This window comes from Malus domestica, chromosome 04 (assembly GCF_042453785.1).
Source record: "Malus domestica chromosome 04, GDT2T_hap1".
In the NCBI taxonomy this organism is placed as follows: Eukaryota; Viridiplantae; Streptophyta; class Magnoliopsida; order Rosales; family Rosaceae; genus Malus; species Malus domestica.
The window spans coordinates 27,271,282-27,294,858 of record NC_091664.1 but is presented as its reverse complement, the minus strand read 5'-3'; the positions used below and the strand labels follow the sequence as shown (position 1 = coordinate 27,294,858).

General features: G+C 35.7%; 5 protein-coding genes across 5 annotated transcripts; 2 read left to right on the top strand and 3 right to left on the bottom strand.

The window, feature by feature from the left end:
- Window positions 1–423: 423 nt before the first annotated feature.
- On the bottom strand, window positions 424–1,113 carry LOC139195087 (uncharacterized). The gene is made up of 2 exons (XM_070820279.1): window positions 1,108–1,113; window positions 424–990 (listed from the first exon to the last, which is right to left on the bottom strand). Exons 1-2 carry the CDS (start codon window positions 1,111–1,113, stop codon window positions 607–609), a joined length of 390 nt encoding a protein of 129 aa, XP_070676380.1. The 3' UTR covers window positions 424–606.
- Window positions 1,114–3,590: 2,477 nt separating this feature from the next.
- LOC139195086 (protein ALP1-like) lies at window positions 3,591–5,102 on the top strand. Its single transcript, XM_070820278.1, has 2 exons — window positions 3,591–4,351; window positions 4,457–5,102. The coding sequence occupies exons 1-2, from the start codon at window positions 3,591–3,593 to the stop codon at window positions 5,004–5,006; spliced, it is 1,311 nt and encodes a 436-aa protein (XP_070676379.1). The 3' UTR covers window positions 5,007–5,102.
- A 315-nt stretch (window positions 5,103–5,417) lies between these two features.
- LOC139195198 (uncharacterized) lies at window positions 5,418–7,030 on the bottom strand. Its single transcript, XM_070820346.1, has 2 exons — window positions 6,670–7,030; window positions 5,418–6,223 (listed from the first exon to the last, which is right to left on the bottom strand). Exons 1-2 carry the CDS (start codon window positions 6,949–6,951, stop codon window positions 5,489–5,491), a joined length of 1,017 nt encoding a protein of 338 aa, XP_070676447.1. The 5' UTR covers window positions 6,952–7,030; the 3' UTR covers window positions 5,418–5,488.
- A 3,634-nt stretch (window positions 7,031–10,664) lies between these two features.
- LOC103414833 (uncharacterized) lies at window positions 10,665–11,177 on the bottom strand. Its single transcript, XM_070820277.1, has one exon. It carries the CDS (start codon window positions 11,175–11,177, stop codon window positions 10,665–10,667), a length of 513 nt encoding a protein of 170 aa, XP_070676378.1.
- A 1,380-nt stretch (window positions 11,178–12,557) lies between these two features.
- LOC103414834 (uncharacterized acetyltransferase At3g50280-like) lies at window positions 12,558–13,928 on the top strand. The gene has a single exon (XM_008353201.4). It carries the CDS (start codon window positions 12,558–12,560, stop codon window positions 13,926–13,928), a length of 1,371 nt encoding a protein of 456 aa, XP_008351423.3.
- Window positions 13,929–23,577: the final 9,649 nt, after the last annotated feature.

Sequence of the window (23,577 nt, the reverse complement as noted above, 5' to 3'; positions counted from 1 at the left end):
AAAAAACACGGGAGAAAAGAGAGAGAAAGATATTTTGTGGGTGTGTGGTCCAAATTGGGTCACCAACCAAACACATAAAACTTTAAAAAATTTATTTAGTCCAAACCTTAGCCCATTCACACACACCACCACCAATCGCTCAAGGGCAATTTCGTCAATTCACGTTATTGATAACTTTAATTCGGGACGAGCTGTGACACTTAGAGCATCTCCAAATGAGATGCCAAATTGTCCACGTAAGCTATAACAGTAAAAAAAGACAACCACTAATTGTTTCCAACTAAAATGCCAAATCCTATGTGGCATGACATGGAATGGCAGCAAAGGGGCTTGACATTAGCTTCAATTTTGTTTTACTAATTATTAAATGTCTTTTATTAATATTTTAATGTCATTTATTAAAAAAAAAGCCAGACTAATTCCTTTATCTTAATCATCCCAGCAACCTTTCATCATAGAACAACACAATACAAGAAAATTACACAATTCTGAAACAAACCCAGATGCAGAAACGAATTAGATGATCCAATTAAATCAACCAGAGCACACAATTCAATCCAATCTCATTGATTGAAGGATAAAAACCCAATTTTGAACATAACCCAATTAATAAAATCGAAAAAAGGGAAGCAAACCTTCGATAAAATAAGCAGAAGAAGGCCACCCTTTAACGGTGCTCATAGACATGGTCTCCTCCTCACTCAAAGGTTTGGCCAACTTATCAACCAACTGAGCCAGGCCATGCGATCTCGACCGTGGATGAGGGACCCAGTAAGAGGCGCCGGGCAAAAGGGGGAGCCAATCGGGCACGGATCGGCGGACGATGATCCAGTGGATGGCGTCCTCGAGCTTGCGCAGAAGGGGATCAGAAGGCGAGCCGGCAGAGGAGAGCAAAACATAATGTAATAAAATAAGATAGAAATTAAGAAAAAAATAATAATGTAATAAAATAATAGCAAAATATAAAAATATGTAAAAATACCGTATAAGCTGTCAAATTTAAATTTTAAATTCAAAATTTGACATCTCCTTTAAAGATGATCTTAAATACATTTCCCACATTGGAATAATGGAATTAACATTTGATAGTCATGTTGAGTGATAAACCTTCATACCTTAAAAGGTCACGTTTTCTAGGCTTTAGCCTTCAGAACTTTCAAATCAAATCAATAAAATAAATATCTTTTATTCCTTGATACCTTGGAAATGTGGAAGATAATTATATTAAATGAGTAAAGTAATCAATTGAAAGTTAATAAATATTCTTTGTTTTGAAAGTTGTGACTTAATGGAACTTTTACACAGAGAGACAAAAACTTTAATTATATTTCAAAAAACTTCATTAGTTTTTAAACATGTAAATGAGAGAGAAAAACATAAATAAAAAAACTAAAATCTACTCCAAAAATATGGAAACAGTATTTAAAATATAAGTCATACTCCTAAGACTTTAGGCTATTAATGGAACCCAACCTCTACAATAACAAAATTAATATGTGTCATAAGCTGAACTCATCATCGATTATTTCTACATAATCAGTTTGAATCCTTATTACTACAACCAGTTAAATCCGTCATCGACCATTTTTGCAGAATTAGTTCAACCCGTCCTCCACCATTTTTGCAGAATCAGTTCAATCCGTCATCCACCATTTTTGAAGAATCAGTTTAATCCCTAATCGACCATTGCAGAATCATTTCAACCCATCCTCAACCATTTTTGCAGAATCAGTTCAAGCAGTCCTCTACCATTTTTGCAGAATCAGTTCAATCAGTACTCGATCATTTTTGCAAAATTAGTTCAACCTCGTACTCAACTATTTTTGCAAAATCAATTTATCCCGTCTTCGACCATTATTTTTTTAGATTTTCCTGGCCTTACTCGGTGGACTTGGCCTTTCCATCTTGATGCTAACTTGCTAGAGTTTTCTAGCACATTTTCCATGCACCGACTGAGTTGGTGTTGGCCTTTTATCAAAAAACTAGTCATCTATTTGTAACAAAACGCGAAGTAAAAAAAACAAAAACTAACTGAAGTAGCTCACGGGTACATGGTGCACTATTGACCGCTAAGCTTGGCACAGAGTTGTTAGATTTGATTAGAAAATGAATGAGAACCCTAACTTTGATAGTAGAGTATAGTTGATGACTGGTCTAACTTCAGCAGAGCCTCCAAATTTTAATTTAGTGAGTATGAATTAACATGCCATTTATACTTTACGGATAAACTGCAATTTTTTTCTGTTAAACACAGAATGCATGCATCCAATTGATTGACCAAGAATTTTTTCATAGGAAGTATATATGTTTGTTTCTCCCATATCCAACCATGAGGGCTCATGAATTTAGATCATCAGTATAAGTGATTATTTTTATTAGGAAAAGCTAAGATCATCAGAATACGATGATAAGTTTTATTAGGAAAAGCCTATTAAACACGTAAGAAATACTAACGAAAAGTCTTTAAAAAATTTAATTTTAATGAAAAATGACAAATAAAGGTGTAGTGAATAGTACCAGAAAAAGGTAAAAATATGATTTTTCGTTAAAAGTAAACAGTACCGAAAATGTTTCATTAAAACTCTCTTAAATGACTAAGTTTAAACCAATTTAATAGTAATCCAGTAATTTGTTTCATTTGTCCATCAACTAGTGCAGAAGTAAGGCTAGGCCGAAATTCAAGTTTCGAAAGAAAGCATCAACATGTGCATATGCAGATTGCAAACCGGAATAGCCCAAGCAGCAATTTCGAAATCACAACAACCAAAACAATAACAAGACGAGCAGGATCTCACCTTATGAGAGCAACTCCAGTGTAGGAGCCCTCCCCCCAGTCAATTCACTATTTAATCCACCTAGTGAACAGTAACTGCCCTTAATGAATAGTGCATTCCCCTGGCAATTGCCTTTTGCATCTCCACCCCTGCACTGAATAGCCCTGGCAATTGGCAATAAAATATTAGTATTTTTTTATTTATAAAATAATACATAATAATTTTATTTGTAATTTCGGATAAGATTTTTAATCGTTCTCGTTGCGCCACGTGTCATTATCCGAAAAGCCAATAGCAATAAAATTTTTGTATTTTTGTATTTATAAAATAATTCAAAATAATTATATTTGTTATTTCGGATAAGATTTTTAATCGTTCTCGTTGCGCCACGTGTCATTATCCGCAAAGAAAATTATTGGTGATGGATTTCCGATAAGATTTTTAATCGTTGTGTCAAGGCACGTGTCATTATCTGAAAAGACAATTATTGGTGATGGATTTCTGATAAGATTTTTAACCAATCACGTCGTGCCACGTGTCACAATCCGATTACAATCTTTGAGGATAGATTTCCACCAGATTTTTAACGAATGACGGCATGCCACGTGGCATTATCTACAACCTAATCCCTTATGAATCCTCCATATAATCCCCCATCCATCCTCATAAATCTCACACCAATTTTCTCAAGATCTCTATCATTATTCATAGTTTCTGCTTCCTTCTTCGCCAAAATCCCTATCATTATTCATAGTTTTTGCTTCCTTCTTCACCAAAATCCCTATCATTATTCATAGTTTCTGCTTCCTTTTTACAATGTCTTCTTCTTCTTCTTCAAAGATGATGTGGGAAATCGAGCAAGAAGAGGAAGAATTGTTTAACCAATCACAAGGAATGTTCAATGTTAGGGATTGGGCCCAAAATGAGATGGAAGAGGATGACGAGCGTAGACGGAGAGATGACGAATCAAGAATGGCAGGAGCCTCACAATCCCGTCGAGTCGTCCAAGCTGTGGCTCATATCTGCAGGCCCAACCGTGCTGTAAACATTGATAGAAACAGGCAACGACGAGGTCAGGAGCTCTTGGACGATTATTTTGTCCGTAACAGTGCATTCCCTGAAACATACTTCCGACGTCGTTTTAGAATGGAACGACATTTGTTCAACAAAATCATGGGCGCTGTTTGCAACCATGATTCTTACTTTGTGCAAAAGCCGAATGCTTTTGGTGCTATGGGTCTCCTGCCTCAGCAAAAAATTACTGCTGCCTTGCGGATGCTTGCATATGGAGCAGCTGCAGACCAAGTGGACGAGATAACGAGGATGGGACAATTAACCATTCTTGAGTCCCTCATGAGGTTTTGTTCGGCAATCGAATCTATCTACACCGCAGAGTACCTCCGGAGACCTACTCATATGGACTTGCAAAGGCTTCTGAAGAAAGGCGAGATGCGAGGTTTTCCAGGGATGATTGGAAGCATTGATTGTATGCACTGGACTTGGAAAAACTGTCCAAGTGCATGGCAAGGCGCTTATGGGGACAGAAAAGGATCAAAAAGTATCATTTTGGAGGCGGTGGCATCTTTTGATACATGGATTTGGCACGCCTTTTTCGGGGTTCCGGGAGCTCAAAATGACCTCAACGTCCTTGCCCAATCCCCAGTGTTCAACGATGTCCTGCAAGGAAAGGCACCAAAAGTCACGTATGAGGTCAATGGACGTATGTACGACGGGCCATACTACCTAGCTGATGGCATTTACCCAAGGTGGTCAACATTTGTCAAAACAGTGCCACGTCCGTGCAGTGCAAAGGAAAAACACTTTGCAAGATGTCAAGAAGGGTGCAGGAAGGATGTGGAGCGTTGTTTCGGTATCCTCCAAGCTCGCTGGGCGATCATCAGGGGTGCTGCCAGATTGTTTGATGTAGAGTCGCTTCGATCCATCATGATGACGTGCATCATTCTTCACAACATGATTGTGGAAGATGAGTACGATTATGAAGCCGTTGATGAATATGAGCCAGACACGATGAACAATTCAAGAACACGTATATATTGTGCTCATGACGCCACCGATGAGCCCGTGCAACATGAGCCATTAGAAAGGGATGGACGTTACAATGAAAGGATCATCCAACGATATACTGCACTTCAAAGGTCAAATATGCACAATGCCCGCCAACTTGACTTGATAGAGCACCAGTGGGAATTTAGGGGTGCTGACGATACTTAAGTTCATTAGTGTTTGTTTTTATTTGGTGTGTTTATTTTATTTTATGTGGTGTGTTTTTTTAGTTCATTTAGTGAGTTGAAATGTAATTTTATTTTATTTGGTGTTTGTTTTTATTTGGTGTGTTTATTTTATTTTATGTGGTGTGTTTTTTTAGTTCATTTAGTGAGCTGAAATGTAATTTTATTTTATTTGGTGTTTGTTTTTATTTGGTGTGTTTATTTTATTTTATGTGGTGTGTTTTTTTAGTTCATTTAGTGAGTTGAAATGTAATTTTATTTTATTTGGTGTTTGTTTTTATTTGGTGTGTTTATTTGGTGTGTTGATGTTATTTTATTTGGTGTGTTTAAATGTGTTTTGAATAAAGTACTAAGTTCAATAAATTGGAAACAACATAAAGTACTCTATTCAATGAATAAGAAATTACAACCCGAATAAGAAATTACAACCCGAATAAGAAATTACAACCCGAATTGATTGGAAAATTATGGGTTCGTGAATGGATGATAACCATCACCTAACCAATTTGTGGTGCTAGGATGATCTTCTCTTGTCATGCTAGGATAATCTTCTCTTGTGGTGCTAGGACCATCTCCTCTTGCTCTCGCTTCTCTTGCACGCCTCCTTCGCAACACATCCGCTTTCTCTGACTTCCAAAAATATTTAGAGTCTGGAGACTTCCCTTCTAAAGGTTCCTTCATAATGTCATGATCTCGTTCAGCCATTCTTTCTTCTCTTCTATGTTCCCTTTCTTGCCGAAGTAGTTCTCTTTCTCTCTCATCAGCTTCAAATTTTCTCTCAAAAGCTGCAGCTTTTGCATCCTCTCTAGCCTTATCAGCCTCAAATTTAGCCATTTCCCGGGCCAAATTCAATTCACCTTGGCGGGCAAGATCTTCCATATACTTTGCATAATCATTCTTGGAAGCATTACCTTTTCTCTTTGAAGCCTTCTTACCTTGAGGCCTAATTGGATAACGGGTCGACCCCGACGCTTGTTCAACGGGGGGCGTTTCAGGCACTTCTTCATCATCTTCATCATGATCATGCGAGGCATGCTCAGGTGTAGAGTGTAGAGGGGTGCTGTTCATGAAAACTTCTGGACCGACATGCACAACTCTAAATTTAGGACAATCTTTGACAATATTCCAACATTCAAACCGGGTGAATGTTTTGTTTTTGCTTTTGGTTTTGGCACCATACCAAGCTTGTGCTTGAAGTTCCTACACAAACAAATAATTATAATGAGAATAGGTAACAAATAAATAATTATAATGAAAGTATGTAACAAATAAATAATACAAACAAATAATTATAAATGAAAGTAGCTAACAAATAATTATAATGAAAGTAGGTAACAAATAAATAATACAAACAAATAAATATAATGAAAGTAGCTAACAAATAATTATAATGAAAGTAGGTAACAAATAAATAATACAACCAAATAATTATAATGAAAGTAAGTAACAAATAAATAATACAAACAAATAATTATAATGAAAGTAGCTAACAAATAATTATAATGAAAGTAGGTAACAAATAATACAAACAAATAAATATAATGAAAGTAGCTAACAAATAATTATAATGAAAGAAGATAACAAATAAATAATACAAACAAATAAATATAATGAAAGTAGCTAACAAATAAATAATATATTGTTACCTGATCCGTTAAATTTTCCCCACTTCGAAGATTACCACTAGCTTGTGCCAAGGCGTCTCTCCACGTACTAAACGATTGACTAAGTAATTTCCAACGACTGGACATCGATTCCTTAGTTCTTTGCCCACCCATTTTCTCAAGATAATTGGTATGAATAAGACTCGACATTTCTCGCAACTGCATCTCATTACCCGTAATCGAATCATGAGTAACTTGAACCCAACTAGTACACAACGCAACATCTTCAAGAAGCGTCCAATTCGTACCTGGTTGAGTAGTCATTTTGTTGGAAAAAAATTGGATTGAAACTTTGAAAGAAAGATAGGAATGTGGTTGAAAGTAGTTGAGAAAATATGAAATTGTGGTGTAGGGTAGAAGATTAATGAGAAGGTATTTATAGGTGAAGTGAAATCAAAATTTTTTATAATTTTTCATAATTTTTTTTTTTGATTTTTTCGGATTTTTTTACATTTTTTTTAAATTTTTATTCACCTAATTAATCTCTGCCGTTGGATTTAAAAAAATTTAAATTCCAACACTCCAGATTGTGCCACGTGTCACAACGGTAACATTTTAGATTTTTAAACTGTTTTTTCTTTTTTTTTTAATTTACAAAGCCTAATAACGTGGACCGTTGATCTTAGATCAAACGGATGAAATTAAATTAGATTTTTAAATGTTTTTTACCGTTGGAAATCCAACGGTCCATAAAATAGGACCGTTTCAATCGAACGGACATGGGGAAGCCACGTGGCTTCCCCAACGGTAACTTTTGATAACTGAAATCGCGGGCCCCTGCCCTGTTTTTTTGTCGGACGACTCGCGCCCACGCGCGCGTGAAACGCACGCGCCTGACGCAGCCCTCGGGCTCTCGGGCTGGCAATCCTCGACGGGCCTGCTCCTCGGGCCTCGCCTGTCGCTCGGGCTTCCATACGCTGGAGGTCATCCCCCCAGCAATTTGCTACTGTTTGACCCACTGGCCCCCGAGCAACCTCCCCCGCTGGAGGTGCTCTGAGTGAGTTGTAACCACCACGTGCAATATAAATGAAGCTGCTGTGCAGCAATGACATAGCGTCAGGGTGGGTCCCACGCTTATATATTTTTTTCCCTTCATCTTCCTTTATCTTGAAATTTTTTTTACTATGACCAAAAAATGGATAGTACACTATGTATTTTTATATAAATAGTAAGAAATTTTATTTTTTAAGTTATTAATTTTTTAATGCATGTATCCCACAATTTGTATAATAACATATGGTATACTACTTTGTGTTCCAATCACACTAAAAAATCTCTTGTTTACCTATGAGATCCAGCTGTTCAACTTTCTTATTGAACTTTTTAATCTTGTAGTCCCTAAAAAGATGCCCCAATGACCGGATCCTTAAGATTTAAGAACCCAAAAAAAATAAAAAGGTGAGCGAAAGTGCCGAAGTGAAGGGGGAAAGGAAAGAAATAATAGAAAATGAGGGAGAAGGTACATCCCACGTGAAGAAGGAAGAAAGGTGGTAGACAGATGATGCGTGCGGCAGTATATCAGGATTAGAGTAGATTTAAAAACTAAAATATGAGTTTTACTCTCGAAAGTTGGAGTAGATCTAAAGAAGAAAGCAAAGCTACAACGTAAGGATGCTGTGCATATATTATTATTACGGGTAATGCTAGGGCAATTTCAAGCCACCCATTGTGCTCCACTTATGAAATCTTCGGTCACGGCTATGCATCCATGTCATTAGGCCTTCTCCACTTATGAAGTGAGATTCTCTAATTCTCTTTTTTTTTCTCCTCCTTCGTTTCCTATTTAAAATAATATGATTAAATCACGTTAATATTTTATATTAATTTTTTATAGAAAAGAAAAGAAAATATAAAATATGAGAGGAGGGAATTGAAGAGAATGAAAAGATGAGGGGAGAGAATTCTGATCCCCACTTATACCTCTAAGTCAATTCATTGCTGTAGCTGGCCTCTTTAATTTGCCTCTTCAATGCTCTGCTAAGTTTGAATGGAAGAGGATCCTCTCCTGAGCTCAGGATGGAGATCCTCCTGACCAGTCCATCTGGGCTATTCAAATTTAATCCAACGGTTGTAATTATTATAACTTTTAGAGGGTCTCCCTGTTTGGAACCGTTTGATTAAATTTGAACGGCCTAGATGGGCTGGTCAAGAGGATCCCCATCCTAATTGCAGGAGAGGATCCTCTTCCGTATGTCTGATCCCCATCCTGAGCTCAGATGGATTTTCAATGGTAAAAAATTTTGAATTAGAATTTTGATCTGGACCGTCCGATCCACAAATCAATGGCCCATGTTTTTCCCCCAAAATTTATAAAATAAAAAAAAAGGCACAACGGTCAGAATTATCACCGTTGCCCACATGTCAACTTATAGGCTGTTGGATTTGAATATTTTTCAAATCCAACGGTCCAGATTAATTAACTAAATTAAAATTTATAAAAAATTGCTAAAAAATACAGAAAAAATTAATTTTTTGTCTATAAATACGTAAGCCTCATTTTCCACCTTACACCATATTTCAATATTTTCTACACTTTCTACCAAAGCTTTCATATAATTTTTTAGAGAAAAAATGACTTCGTGGAAGCTTATTGAAGATGTTACATAATCTGAATGTTGGGTTCACACTACTCATGACCCGATTACGGGTAGTGAGATGGATAAGCGAGAAATGTGAAGTAAAATTACGAAAGCGTTTTGCGATGTACATGGAAAAGACGCCAAAAGTAGTCAAGGTCTTCAAGGTCATTGGAAAAAACTCAACGCATCATTTACTTGTTGGAAAAACGCCATCTCTCATGCTTTCAGCAGTAGATACGTGTATATTCTTATTTATTTTTATTAATAGATGTAATTTCTTATTTATTATTAGTACTTTATGTAATTTCTTATTTATTATTAGTACTTTATGAAATTTCAAATTTATTTTTTGTACTTTATTTAAACACATCAAATAAGATTACATAAACTCACCAAATAAACTTAAAAAAAAACATACTAAATAAGATTACATAAACTCACCAAATAAACTTAAAAAAAAAACACCAAATAAAATTACATAACCTCACCAAATAAACTTAAAAAAACAAACTAAATATGATTACATAAACTCACCAAAATAAACTTAAAAAACAAAAAACAAAAAAACACCAATCAAATTTACACAACCTCACAAAAAAAAACACACTAAATAAAATTACATAAACTTTAAAAAAATACACTTTATTCTTCAACCAGAAGCTCATTTTAATTATCTTCACCTTCTTGCAATCCCCATTGGTGCTCAATCAAGTCATTCTAGCGGCTTATGTGCCAGTATGGCTCTTGCACTGAAGTGTACCGCTCAATGATTCATTCATTGTAACGTCCATCCCGTTCCAACGGCTCGTGTTGCACGGGATCTTCGGTTCAGTCATGAGTACAGTAGATACGTGTTCTTGAGTTGTTCATTGCATCCAGCTTGTATTCATTGACATCATCATAATCATACTCATCTTCCACAATCATGTTGTGGAGAATAATACACGTCATCATGATGGATCGAAGAGCCTCGACATCAAACATTCTAGCAGCAGCCCTAACAATCGCCAAACGAGCTTGCAGGATTCCAAAACAACGCTCCACATCTTTCCTACACCCCTCTTGACATTTTGCGAAGTGTGTCTTTTTCACTCTGTGGATGTGGCACTATTTTGACAAACGTTGACCACCTTAGGTAATTGTCGGTTGCAAGGTAGTATGGTTCCTCCTATTTATGGCTATTAACCCAATATGTGCATCTCGATGCTTTTCCTTACAGCAGTTCGTCGAACACTGAAGATTGAGCTCCTGGAACACCAAAAAAGCATGCCAAATCCATGTATCCAAAATAATGCTTTTGGCTCATTTTCTGTCGTCATAAGCTCATTGCGACTCACTTGGACAGTTTTTCCAAGTTCAGTGCATGCAGTCGATGCTTCCAATCATGCCAAGGAAGCCTCAGATCTCATCCTTCCTCAGAAGCATTCGCATGTCCCTTGGCGTGGGTTTCCGAATGTACTCATTGGTGTAGAGGGCTTCAATTGCAGAGGAAAACCGCATCAGGGACTCCAAAATAGTTGTTTTTCCCATTCTCGCGATCTCATCAACTTGATTTGCAGGTGCTATATATGCAAGCATTCGCAAAGCAGTCGTAATTTTTTGCTTAGGAAGAAGACCTAGAACATGAAAAATATCCTCTTTTTGCACAAAGTATGGATCATGGTTGCAAATAGCACTCATGATTTTGTCAAACAAACTTTGTTGCATTCTAAAACGACGTCTAAAAGCACGATCAGGGAATACGTTGTTGGGAATAAAATAGTATTCCAAGAGATCTTTACCTTGTTTTCCCCTTTTTCTAATGAAGTTTGCAGCACGTCTGGGTTTGGCTATCTGACCCACAACTTTCATGACTCGGCGGGAATGTGAGGCTATATGCCTTCTAAGGTCATCATCGTCATCCTCCTCCATTACAAAAGCCTCATCTTCACCTCCACCTTCATCAAGATTGACCAATTCTTCCTGTTATGCCAACAATCTTTTCTGTTGCTCCTCAAACTGTTTATACACTCTCCTTGAAGAAGACATTATAAGAACTCAATATTCGAAAACGATGAAGAATGATTCTAAGCTAAAACGAAGGATTAAGTTTGGTGTGAGGATGGATGTAGCGATGTAGGGTTTATATGGACAAAAAAAAAGGATGAGGTTGTGGGCAATGCCACGTGGCACTACGTGATTGGTTGAAAATCTTATCAAAATTTTGGCTAAATTATTGTAAACAGATAGTGACACGTGGCGCGTCGGGATTGGTTAAAAATCTTATTGGAAATTTATCCCCAAAATAGTACGTTTGGATAATGACATGTGGCGTGATAAGATTGGTTGAAAATCTTATCGCAATGTTGGTTAAATTATTGTAAACAGATAGTGACACGAGACACGTCGGGATTAATTGAAAATCTTAGCGGAAATCTATTCACAAAATAGTAAGTTCAGATAATGACACATGACGTAACGAGATTGGTTAAAAATCCTATCCGAGATTAAAACTATTTATTTATTTATTATTTTAAAAAAAATTAATAATATTTTTAATGGGCTGGGTGCCAGCGCATTTTGTAGGGATGAAGATCGTTTGCGCCAACGTATTTTTTAAGGGTGAAGATGCATTTGGCCTATGACTGTTCATTGGGGTCTCACTGTTCATCAAGTAGATTAAATGAGGCGGGTGCTGGTGCATTTTTTTTAGGGTGGAGTTGCTCTTACGCGAGCCTAGCGTGCAACACCCTTGACTATTTCGGGCCGGAACTTTACACCCCCGCTTAATAATTCAACCCAAAAGGTGGTTTTAGTAATCGATACGCCAGTACGCGTGCATGGATCTAGGATTTTAGATAATGATTGTGCAAAATAATAATTAAGACACTCTCCAAAGAAGATGTCAAATCTTAAGTGAAATGCTAAATGATTAATTTGAAAGTAGAAGTAAACTCCAACCGATATGTCAATCCTATATGGATTGACATGAGTTTTCATATGTTAAATTTGACATATGAGAAAATGTGATATCAAATAATTTATAATTATTTTATTGTGTGAATCCTATTAATGCACTAATTATAGATCTTAAATTTTTTTTTAATTGGTCTTACATATATCATTTATAATAAAAAAATATATCGGTTGAAAAAAAAAAAATTTGATATTATCACGTCAGTCATCAAATTAATATTTAACATTTATCTTTTGACATCTTATTTAAAAATGCTCTAACAAACTATATAAGTTCACATGAAGCCATACGCTATCAATAGTCAAGTGTGCCTCGTTCATACAGAACATTGATCGATGGGGCACGTTCGCTACATCTCCACAACCACTGTTCAACCCACACTCCAGAACGAGTCCACTCAGAGAATCGAGTTAACTCCATGGGATTTGCAGTTCATCCTATTCGGCTACAGCCAAAAGGGCCTTCTCTTCCACAAACCAAAACCCAGTACTTATGACAAGTACCCAAACAAAAGCTTGATCCAACACCTACAAACCTCCCTCTCACTCACGTTGGATATCTTCTATCCCCTTGCTGGCCGTCTTGCCATCACCGAAAACGAAGACGACAACACTACCTCCTTCTCCGTCGATTGTAATGGCGCTGGAGCTCAATTTGTCCATGCAGTTGCTGATGGTGTCACGGTTGCCGATATTCTCGACCCGGTTTTGGTTCCCAGTGACATTGTTCACTCATTCTTTTTTTTTAATGGAGTTTTGAACTATGAAGGCGTGTCGGAACCCTTGCTTGCTGTGCAAGTAACCGAGCTGTTTGATGGCATTTTCATCGGTTGCACCACGAACCACTCTGTCGTTGATGGGTCAACATTTTGGCGTTTCTTCAATACTTTGTCGGAAATCTCTCGGCGTACAGAAACTAGTACTGAAAATTGTCGTAAAATTTCGCAGCCACCTCCCATTTTTAGCCGTGAGTTTTTTGACGGCGGAATCATTGATTTCCCGGTTCGAATTGCAAACTTTCACAATCAAGTCCCAAAAAATAGGTCTCCCGCACTATCCGCCCCCCTTCATCAAAGAATATTTAATTTTTCCAAAGAAAAAATTGCTCAACTCAAAGCCAAAGCCAATGCCGAGATGGGCACCACCAAGATCTCATCCCTTCAAGCACTACTGGCTCATCTTTGGTTATCCATTATCCGCAACAAACATATCAATCCCGACCAAGAGAGCAAGTATACCTTACTAGTAGGCTTAAGACAAAGATTCCAACTGCCGTTACCTGAAGAATACCTCGGAAATGTGGTTCAATTTGGCACGGTGACATCCACTGTGAGCGATCTGCTCGAGCACGGACTAGGCTGGACGGCTTGCGAGATAAACAAGATGATTGCTTCCAAGACGAAAGACGAGGTGAGAAAGTATTTGGAGGAATGGATAGAGAGTCCACAACTTATCCAACTGAATAATTTGGCAAGTGATTACTCATTTGGGACGGGAAGCTCACCACGGTTCAATATGTACGGTAATGACTTTGGTTGGGGAAGGCCGCTGGCAGTTAGAAGTGGCGCAGCCAACAAGTCCGTGGGAAAGTTGACTGTAGCTCCTGGGGCTGAAGATGGAAGTATTGAGTTTGAAGCTTGTTTGTCACCTCAGACACTGCAAGCTTTGGACGAGGACGCAGAGTTCATTGCCAGTTTGTCCAAATGAACTTTTATTTTTAGGATTTCAGTTTCCTTTTTTTTTTCTTTTTCTTTTTATGTGTCATTTCTTTCTTAATTGTCCTCCATTTTGAAGTAAAATTGTTCTAGACCATATTTGAAGCACAAGTTCCAAAAAAGATAAAATATGGAGTCTCAGTTAGAGAATTCCATATATGGAGTCAAAAGGAGCCGGACTCCAAATTTGGTAGTTCCCACTTTATTATTGGAATCAAATTTGTAGGGAAAATTTTATTTGAACCCAAACAACCTTACTCTATATTCAACTTAAATCTTAATTGTGAATTGTCTTCTTAGCCTTATTGTCTAATTACCATCAAGTACAAAATGAAATTAACACAAAAATAAAAAATTATCAATAAACCACCTCCAATAATCAAACCCTTATCATTACGCAATAATTTTTTTACGTTCTTGTTTGAACCCAAATTTACACCATCGGCCCGAGTAATCAAGGTCGTTCAGTAAGCATGTTTCTACATCGTCAATCGAAGAGTGAAGATAGAGGGATAATATTATGAATTTTATCATAATCATTATTCATCCTTTTCTTATACAGCGGAATAAATGGGATTTTCATTATCTCCAATGAAAGCAACAACAACAGAGTTCGAATTAATTGTGGTTATGTGAAATACCGTGCAGCATTAGAGTTCTATCTTGCATACAGAACCGTGGGGAGCAATTCCACAATGTAATGGGATGATCAGCGCATTGAGATGATGTGGGGAATAACCAAAACAAGGTGATGTGATAGGATCATGGTGGTTTTGCAGATAAAGCAAAAACCATTAACCATGTGTTTTAATAATCAGGACTTGGATCCTCTCCTGAGCCCAAGGAGAGGATCCTCTTGACCAAATGACTTGGGCCGTTGGATGAAAATCCAACGGCTACAAACAAGGGATCATTTTAAAGTTATAATAATTATAGCCGTTAGATTTTCATCCAACGGCCCAAATTCTTTGGTCAGGAGGAGCCTCTCCTTGGGCTCAGGAGAGGATCCAAGTCCTAATAATCATGTATGCGTGGATAAAGCATATGTGGATGGGTGAAAGATTAGGATTGACCAAGCAAGAGTTGGTGATGGTTACGGTACCGTCTAACAGGAAGTAAAGTTCCAAGTGACATGGTCTCTTTTAGGCATGCAAAAGATAACAATTGAAAAGCAATCTGTGGGGTTGTTGAAGGAAAATATTCTAAGGAATATTATTTTGATAGCCTGGATGCCGCGGCAGATAAACTTCAACATGGCTAGTAAATAGTAATATAAATGCATGAGGCTGTGCATCATTCGAGAGGCCCCTTGAATTCAACACACAACTACTCTGCGCAAATTCTCTCAACAACCTTGAGACCTTTTCCTTTTCTTTTTTCGCCGACACACCTTCAGTTTGGATAAACAGCATTGTGAATGCAACCGGTGATATTTTCAGTCGGCATAGATAGCATTGTCACCGTAGAACCAGCCGGTCTCACAGCATCTTCAGTCGGCATATATAGCATTGCGTCGAGGGTGACTGGTTATCTATCCAAGTCTCGGTCGAAAAGGATTTCTGAATCCTTATTGGTCGAGGTCATCTCATTAGTCTTCTCGGCAAAGTGAGGTGTTACAGTTTATTAGGCTCGACACATTGCACGCCGAGTTAGTTTATGATTGGATACTCTCAAGTGGGATTTAGAGTTCAGCATTCCGACGGCCGAACCACGTTTATTGTTAAGACATATATCCGCTTTGAGTATTTGTGCCCTTACACTTTGGTGTCGATTCGGCGTGAGTTTACTCTGACGAATACCATCACTGTGACCGAATCTGACGACTACGATTTGTGAACTTAGTAAGAATAGTAGCCTTGTCTTCAGGTTTGAGAACCCAAGAGGCTGAGACGTGTTCTTTCCTCGATCGCAATTGCAAGATGCAAAAGTCGGCCGTGCACTCAACACAACATCAGCATATTTTACTCCTCGGCTGAGCTCGGCCGATGAGTTGGCACCCCCCGCATTCAACCGAAAGACGTAGTTAGCTCATAGATTACTTGGCATGCGCACCACGTAGGCTTGATAGTTTTTAGGGTCAACAGTTCTATTTTAGCCAAAACCCTAAGACGTTTTCAAAGAGAAAAATAAATTCTTTTTGACGGATAGATAATAAGTTTGAAGTTTTAAATAAAATATGAATCAATTATGTTAATTTTTTATTTGATTTAAATTCTTTTTGTTTAGGTTTTTTAGTAGCAGTTGTATACTGCCGGCAAATAGGCTTGAAATCAAGGATAATAAAGGTGGGTGATGTATTTTTGGTATTTTGATTAACTGCCACCACATGTTCTTGGTTTTTCAAAGATCCATATATATGGCTAATCATCTTGGTGATAGTGTCCCCATAAATATATGTAAGAACCAAACCTTTTTTGTTAAGAGGAAATAGCCTTCACTCGAGCAGAAAATTGAAATCAAGGATTATTGAAATGGGTAATTATACTTGGTAAAATCTCGTCGAAACAATAAACTTGTCTGGAGCACCAGGTGCGAAAGAAACCCACATGATACATAAACATCTGCAAATTAAAAAATATTTTGAATACCTCAAGGCTTCGGTTGGTTTGGTGAAGAAACAAAGCAATGAGAATTATGCAACAAAAGAAGGATTAAGAGCGAGACAAATATGTAAGATATGTTGTTCTCTTTACATCTCGAATGAGTTGTAGAATACTCATTTTGTGTTTTTATTTTCTCAACGGGTGTAAAGATAAACTTACATACTGAATTGAGTTTGTGAGGGTAGTTTAGGTAGTAAATTCAAAGAGATTTGATGGTCTAATTAAAATTAATATGGGTGTAGAGAGTAAAGATATTTTGAATACCTCAAGGCTTTGGTTGGTTTGGTGAAGAAACAAAGCAATGAGAATTATGCAACAAAAGAAGGATTAAGAGCGAGACAAATATGTAAGATATGTTGTTCTCTTTACGTCTCAAATGAGTTGTAGAATACTCATTTTGTGTTTTTATTTTCTCAACGGGTGTAAAGATAAACTTACATACTGAATTGAGTTTGTGAGGGTAGTTTAGGTAGTAAATTCAAAGAGATTTGATGGTTTAATTAAAATTAATATGGGTGTAGAGAGTAAGTTGGGTGTAGAAATAGATTATATGGGTTCAAATAAAAATTTCCAAATTGTAAACTCCTGCAGATGGTGGCCGAATTCATCGGAATTGCCATGATCTCCAGCAAGGAAAGAATGGGGTTGATTGGGGTCGAGGGGTGTGGATGAATCTAGATTGTACATTCATCACTATGGTTCTCGGCCTCTCACTTTTTGGGTCGAGGAACGGCGTGATAAGGGTTCACTTTTTTCGGAAGTCGAGGCTTGGGGGGTGGTACGCATGGCAGTGGCAACCAGGTGATTGACGACATTTATGTAAGTGTTATGTTCCAAACTTTAATTTCAAAATTCATTATACTAAAAAAATTTAAAATTATGGTCAATAATCTTAATTGGTTTCTTTTGTTTGTAGGCTTATACGTTGCAGCATAAAGACAAGTACCTTGCCAACTTCTCCAGCAGCAACTGGACATGCCAATGAAAGAGTTGACACCTAATCCAGAGGTGTTTCTACAATTGCTGATAAATGAGGATCGGCGACGAAAAGGCAAAGAAATATGCGACCTAGGAACAGGTCGAGTTTAGGACCTCAAGAGATTTTATTCATCTAGTTGTCAGACTACAAGCGAGACGTCTTTCAGAATACAACAATAGAAGATGGATTTAGCGGTTATGTGCCAGTGAGAAGAAAAGCTAGAGAATAAGCTTAAGCAATGTCAACCTCTGGCATTCACATTCCCGATCATCTGAGCGACCTTCAGCCGTCATCCCACCAGCCACCTCAGCATCCACTTAGTTAATATATCTCATATCACCGTTTAGTATTTTTTACATGCAATTGTACAAATATTTCATTTTAAATATAACTAAATATATTTCTTTAATATTGTGATTTATTTTAGCTTTTTAGATTAACATAATTAGAAATAATTTATTTACTTAAATTAAATATTGTTTTGATTTCAATTTTTTAAAAAATATTTAAAAAACCTTGCCCGACGTTCTTGTAATTTTTTTATATATATTTTTAAATTAAAAGAAAACTAACCAAAATGGCTTGAAAACTTTGAATTTTAACAAAAAATTCTGCTATAAGTTTATTTAATAGTTAGTACAAATCCAACATTAAACCAGCCCAATAAGACTAGCCCAAGCAATTAGTTTCCAATTTTACTCTTGACTTCTAGACTTTGCTAGTTTAATCTTCTATCCCTTTCTTGATCTCTAGTCTAATCTCTACTATCGTTTTTATTCTTAATTCGATTCCAATTTAACCATTTTGCAATTGAATCAATCTCTCTCTATCTCTCTCTCTCTCTCTCCACCCAATATGCGTTTTTTGTACGTTGTGACAATTTGAGCCTTGAGGTGCCCAAGCAAATATACAAAGCAACTCCTCCATTGTCAAAGAGAATAGAGCAGAGGGACGAGGAAGGGTGGCCACCCCTCTGCTCGTCGGAAATTGCCACTGGGAGTGAGGATTCAGCCCCTCTGATCTTTGCAACAAGGCATTAAGGCTGCGGCGTTTAATTTATTTAATTTTTTATAATACCCAAGCCCCTCTAATATTTCTAGCATGAATTGTGGTCATCTATAAAAGGTTTGCTGCTGCACTTCAGCAATATGCCGCCCATAAGCTGTAGCAAGTTAAAACTTGGAGAAAATGAGGGAGAGCTAGAGAGAGAAAGAAAATGACCAAGATAGAAAGGGATGATGAATGTAGAGAACACGTGGATTCTAGAGAGTAGTTTTATTATTTTAAACATGTAGATTCAATAAAATATTGTGGTCTAATAAAGTGATTAATTTGATTTACAAAAAAAAAATAATGATTTTAGAAGGAAAAAACCTTGTTTTTTTTTTTTGTGTGTGTCAAATATCTGTTGGGACACAATTTTTTTTTACCAAAAAAAAGTGTAAAAATGTAATAGGTTCCACTGGTGCCAACATTATTCAAATATGCATGGTTGGAAGATGTGAAAGCTATAAGGTAGTGTACACGCTTCTTATATTGGTTTTAGTATTATTAATTGTAACTTCTTTTGAAAATTAAACTAAAATAACATCCATTATTTCTATAATAGAACAAAATAAACACTATTTTTGATATTATAGCAAAATAACCACATTATTTCCGAAACTGAACCAATATAACCCACACTATTTCTGAAACTATAACAAAACAACCAAGCAATTTCTGAAACTGAACCAAAATAAACACACTATTTTTAAAACTAAACCAAATAACCACATTACTTTTAAAATTGAACCAAAATAAATACACTATTTTTGGAACTACTGCAAAATAACTCACATTATTTCTGAAACTGAACCAAAATAATCCACACTATTTATAAAACTAGAAAAAAATAACTCACATTATTTATTAAACTGAACCAAAATAACTCACATTATTTATGAAACTGAATCAAAATAACTCACATTATTTATGAAATTGAACCAAAATAATTCACACTATTTCTGAAAGTATAGCAAAATAACCACACTATTTTTTATGTCTGAGGGAGTCTGCGAGGGTTTGATTCCTCCAAAATTTGTCATATTCGTCATTTCGTCAATGGTGTTGCTCATAGACTGGCCAAATTGGCCTTAGATTTTCCTTCTAGCTTTCATTGTTTTGAGGAACCCCTAGATTTAATTCAGGATATCCTCTCGGATGATTGTATGTTGTCTCCTTGACATTAATAAAACTGCTATCATTTCTTTCCAAAAAAAAAAAAACTTTGTTTTTATTACCAAAAAATCACGTTCCACCAAGAGTAAGAAAGAAGAGAATTGATTTTAACATGAAAAGAGGAAAACAATTTTCTAATTGATTTTGAAGAATTTCATTCCGAATAAAACTCAATCCCAAAATATATATTTTTACATAATATGATATGTAGATGCAAATTACTTTGTAGACATTGTCAATCCTTGATCTGCTCAATTTGAATAAGTATTGTGCCCTAAATTAATTTGCCTAATACCAAGCCTGAATCTAAGAAACATGGACACAATTACAAGTCTAGAAAATTAGCCAATTCTTAAGTAAATTCATGTTTACAGAAAGAAATAAAATCGAAATTATAGTTCTACCAACGTGTTCTTGAATTGAAATAGGAAAACCCATAGTGATGCTACCAACCTTTTCAATTGGACATTTTTCGTCTATCTTCTCGATTCTCCTTTTAATCCTGCAATTGAACTATAATCAGAACTATCTACTTCAACTCTGAAATAATCAACCAAATTATAAATCGAATAACCATTCTATTCACTTGTCCAAATTCTCTTATTTAACCAAATAGTTATCTATTTATTGAATAATCGTTAACGATTTAGAATTTGGTTGATTTTTGAAAGATTAGATCCTTAAAGTGACACAAAAAATAACAATTTGGATCATTTTGCCATATTGCACGGCGGAAAGAAAAAAGAAGGTAGAACGAAAATATTCAAACTAACTAAAAAGGTTACGAAGTTTTTTTTTTTTAAGCTTAATTTCAAAACAATTGGCAGTTGGTTACTAACCACCATCGGTGATCTATAAAGGAACCTCAATAACCCAAAAAAATATAAAAAGGTGAGCGAAGGTGCCGAAGTGAAGGGGGAAAGGAAAGAAACAATAGAAAATAAGGGAGGAGGTACATCCCACGTGAAGAAGGAAGAAAGGTGGCAGAGAAATGATGGGTGCGACAGTATGTCAGGATTAGGGTAGATTTAAAAACTAGTATGAGTTTACTCGAAAGTTGAAGTATGAGTTTTTTTTTTTGAGTTTTACTCGAAAGTTGAAGTATCAGTTTTACTCGAAAGTTGAAGTAGATCTAAAGAAGAAAGCAAAGCCACGATGTGGCATGTGGGTATGCTGTGCATATATATTATTGCGGGAGAAAACGAGAGAGAGCTAGAGAGAGAGAGAAGGATCAAGATAGAAAATGACGATGGATGTAGAGAATACGTGGGTTCTTGAAAGTAGTTTTATTATTTTAAAAATGTAGATTTAATAAAATATTGTGGTCTAATGAAGTGATTGATTTGATTTACAATAAAAAAAATAATGACTTTAGAAGGGAAAAACCTTGGTTTTTTTGTGTCAAATATCTGTTGAGACACAAATTTTGTTTTTTACCGAAAAAATAGTGTAAAAATGTAATAGGTTCATAGACTTGGATTGTCTGCCCTCCTAGTTGTGGTGCTCTTCTATGCCCTCCTATTTTGTGCGGTCACGGTTAAACCACGTCAATATTTTATATTAATTTTTTAATAAGATAATAAGACAAAAAATAATAAAAATATAAAATATTAACGTGGTTTAACCGTGACCGCATAAAATAGAAGGGCATGAAAGGGCACCACAACTAGGAGGGCAGCCAATCCTTGTCCTTCATTCATTGGTGCCAACCTTATTCAAATATGCATGGTCGGAAGATGTGAAAGCTATAAGGTAATGTATACGCTTCTTATATTGATTTTAGTATTATTAATGGTAACTTCTTTTGAAAATAAAACTAAAATAACATTCATTATTTCTATAATATAACAAAATAAACACTATTTTTGGATATATAGCAAAATAACGACATTAAGTTTAAAATTGAACCAAAATAACTAGACTATTTTTGGAACTACTGTAAAATAACTCACACTATTTCTGAAACTGAACCAAAATAACTTACATTATTTATGAAACTGAACCAAAATAACCCACACTATTTCTGAAACTATAGCAAAATAACCACTCTATTTTTGAAACTGAATAAAAATAACCCACACTATTTCTAAAATTATTTCAGGAAGTTGGGAGTTTGCGAAGGGGGTCCTCCTCTCTGGATTTGTTGGTGGATGATGTCCGAGGGAGTATGCGAGGCTTTGATTCCTCCAAAATTTGTCATTTTCGTCGTTCCGCCAATGGTGTTGCTCATAGACTGGCCAAGTGCCTTAGATTTTCCTTCTAGCTTTCATTGTTTTGAGGAACCCCCAGATTTAATCTAGGATATCCTCTCAGATGATTGCATGTTGTCTCCTTGACATTAATGAAATCGCTATCGTTTCTTTTAAAAAAATAAAACTTTGTTTTTATTACCAAAAAATCACGTTCCACCAAGAGTAAGAATGAAGAGAATTGATTTTAACGTGAAAAGAGGAAAACAATTTTCTAATCGATTTTTAAGAATTTCATTCCGAATAAAACTCAATCACAAAATATATATTTTTTCATAATATGATATGTAGGTGCAAATTACCTTGTAGACATTGTCAATCATTGGTCTGCTCAATTTGAATAAGTATTGTGCCCTAAATTAATTTGCCTAAAACTAAGCCTGAATCTAAGAACATGGACACAATTACAAGTCTAGAAAATTAGCCAATTCCTAAGTAAATTCATGTTTACAGAAAGAGATAAAATCAAAATTATAGTTCTACCAACGTGCTCTTGAATTGAAATAGGAAAACCCATAGTGATGCTACCAACCTTTTCAATTGGACATTTTTCGTCTATCTTCTCGATTCTCCTTCTAATCTTGCAATGTTGCACTATAATCAGAATTATCTACTTCAATTCTAAAATAATCAACCAAATTATAAATCGAATAACCGTTCGATTCACTTGTCCAAATTCTCATATTTAACTAAATAATTATCTATTTATTGGATAATGGGTAATGATTTAGAATTTGATTGATTTTTGAAAGAGTAGATCCTTAAAGTGACACAAAAGATAATAGTTTGGATCATTTTGCAATATTGCACGGCGAAAATAAAAAAAAGGTAGAACGAAAATATTCAAACTAACTAAAAAAGTTACTAAGTTTTTTTTTTTAGTTTAATTTCAAAACAATTGGCAGTTGGTTACTAACCACCATCGGTGATCCATAAATGAAGCAATAAAGCTTGCTTGTAACAAATTCAGTGTGTACAGTATCATTTGATGGGACTTGTTCAAGATTTCAAAGCAAGAGTTCAAAGCGATATATATGCTCAAGGAGGGGTGGGTGATAGAGATTTTTACAATCTGTAAAATTAGGAATAAAAATATTTTAAATACTTATAAAAATACAAGGTTATCGTAGTATAGCAGTTCTAGTAAGATTGTTCTCCATAGGGATTGAATGAATAATTTATGTTAAATCAAATATTAATTAATTACTTAAAACAAAGTTTTGGAAAAAGGTGATTTTGTGATTTCAAATAATGAAAACGAATTTAACAGAAAATAATTAAATAAAGTGACAAAATAAAATAAACTAAATGAAAACGGTTTTTGAAAATTAAATTGAAAAAGCCTAGGGTTCCGCCTTTATATTAACAATCTTATGTAGTTCTTCCAATTATTTATGAATTACACATGCATATTTTGAAGATTAGATGCCTAATATATGCCTACTTGGATCCCCAACATAGAGCATATACCAATTCAGATCAAATCTAAACATGCATAACTCGTTAAGTTTTGTGAAACCTTTTGAAAAACCATACAACCATTAAGACGTGATATTCATCTTAAGTGAACTTGCACATATTAATCACAAG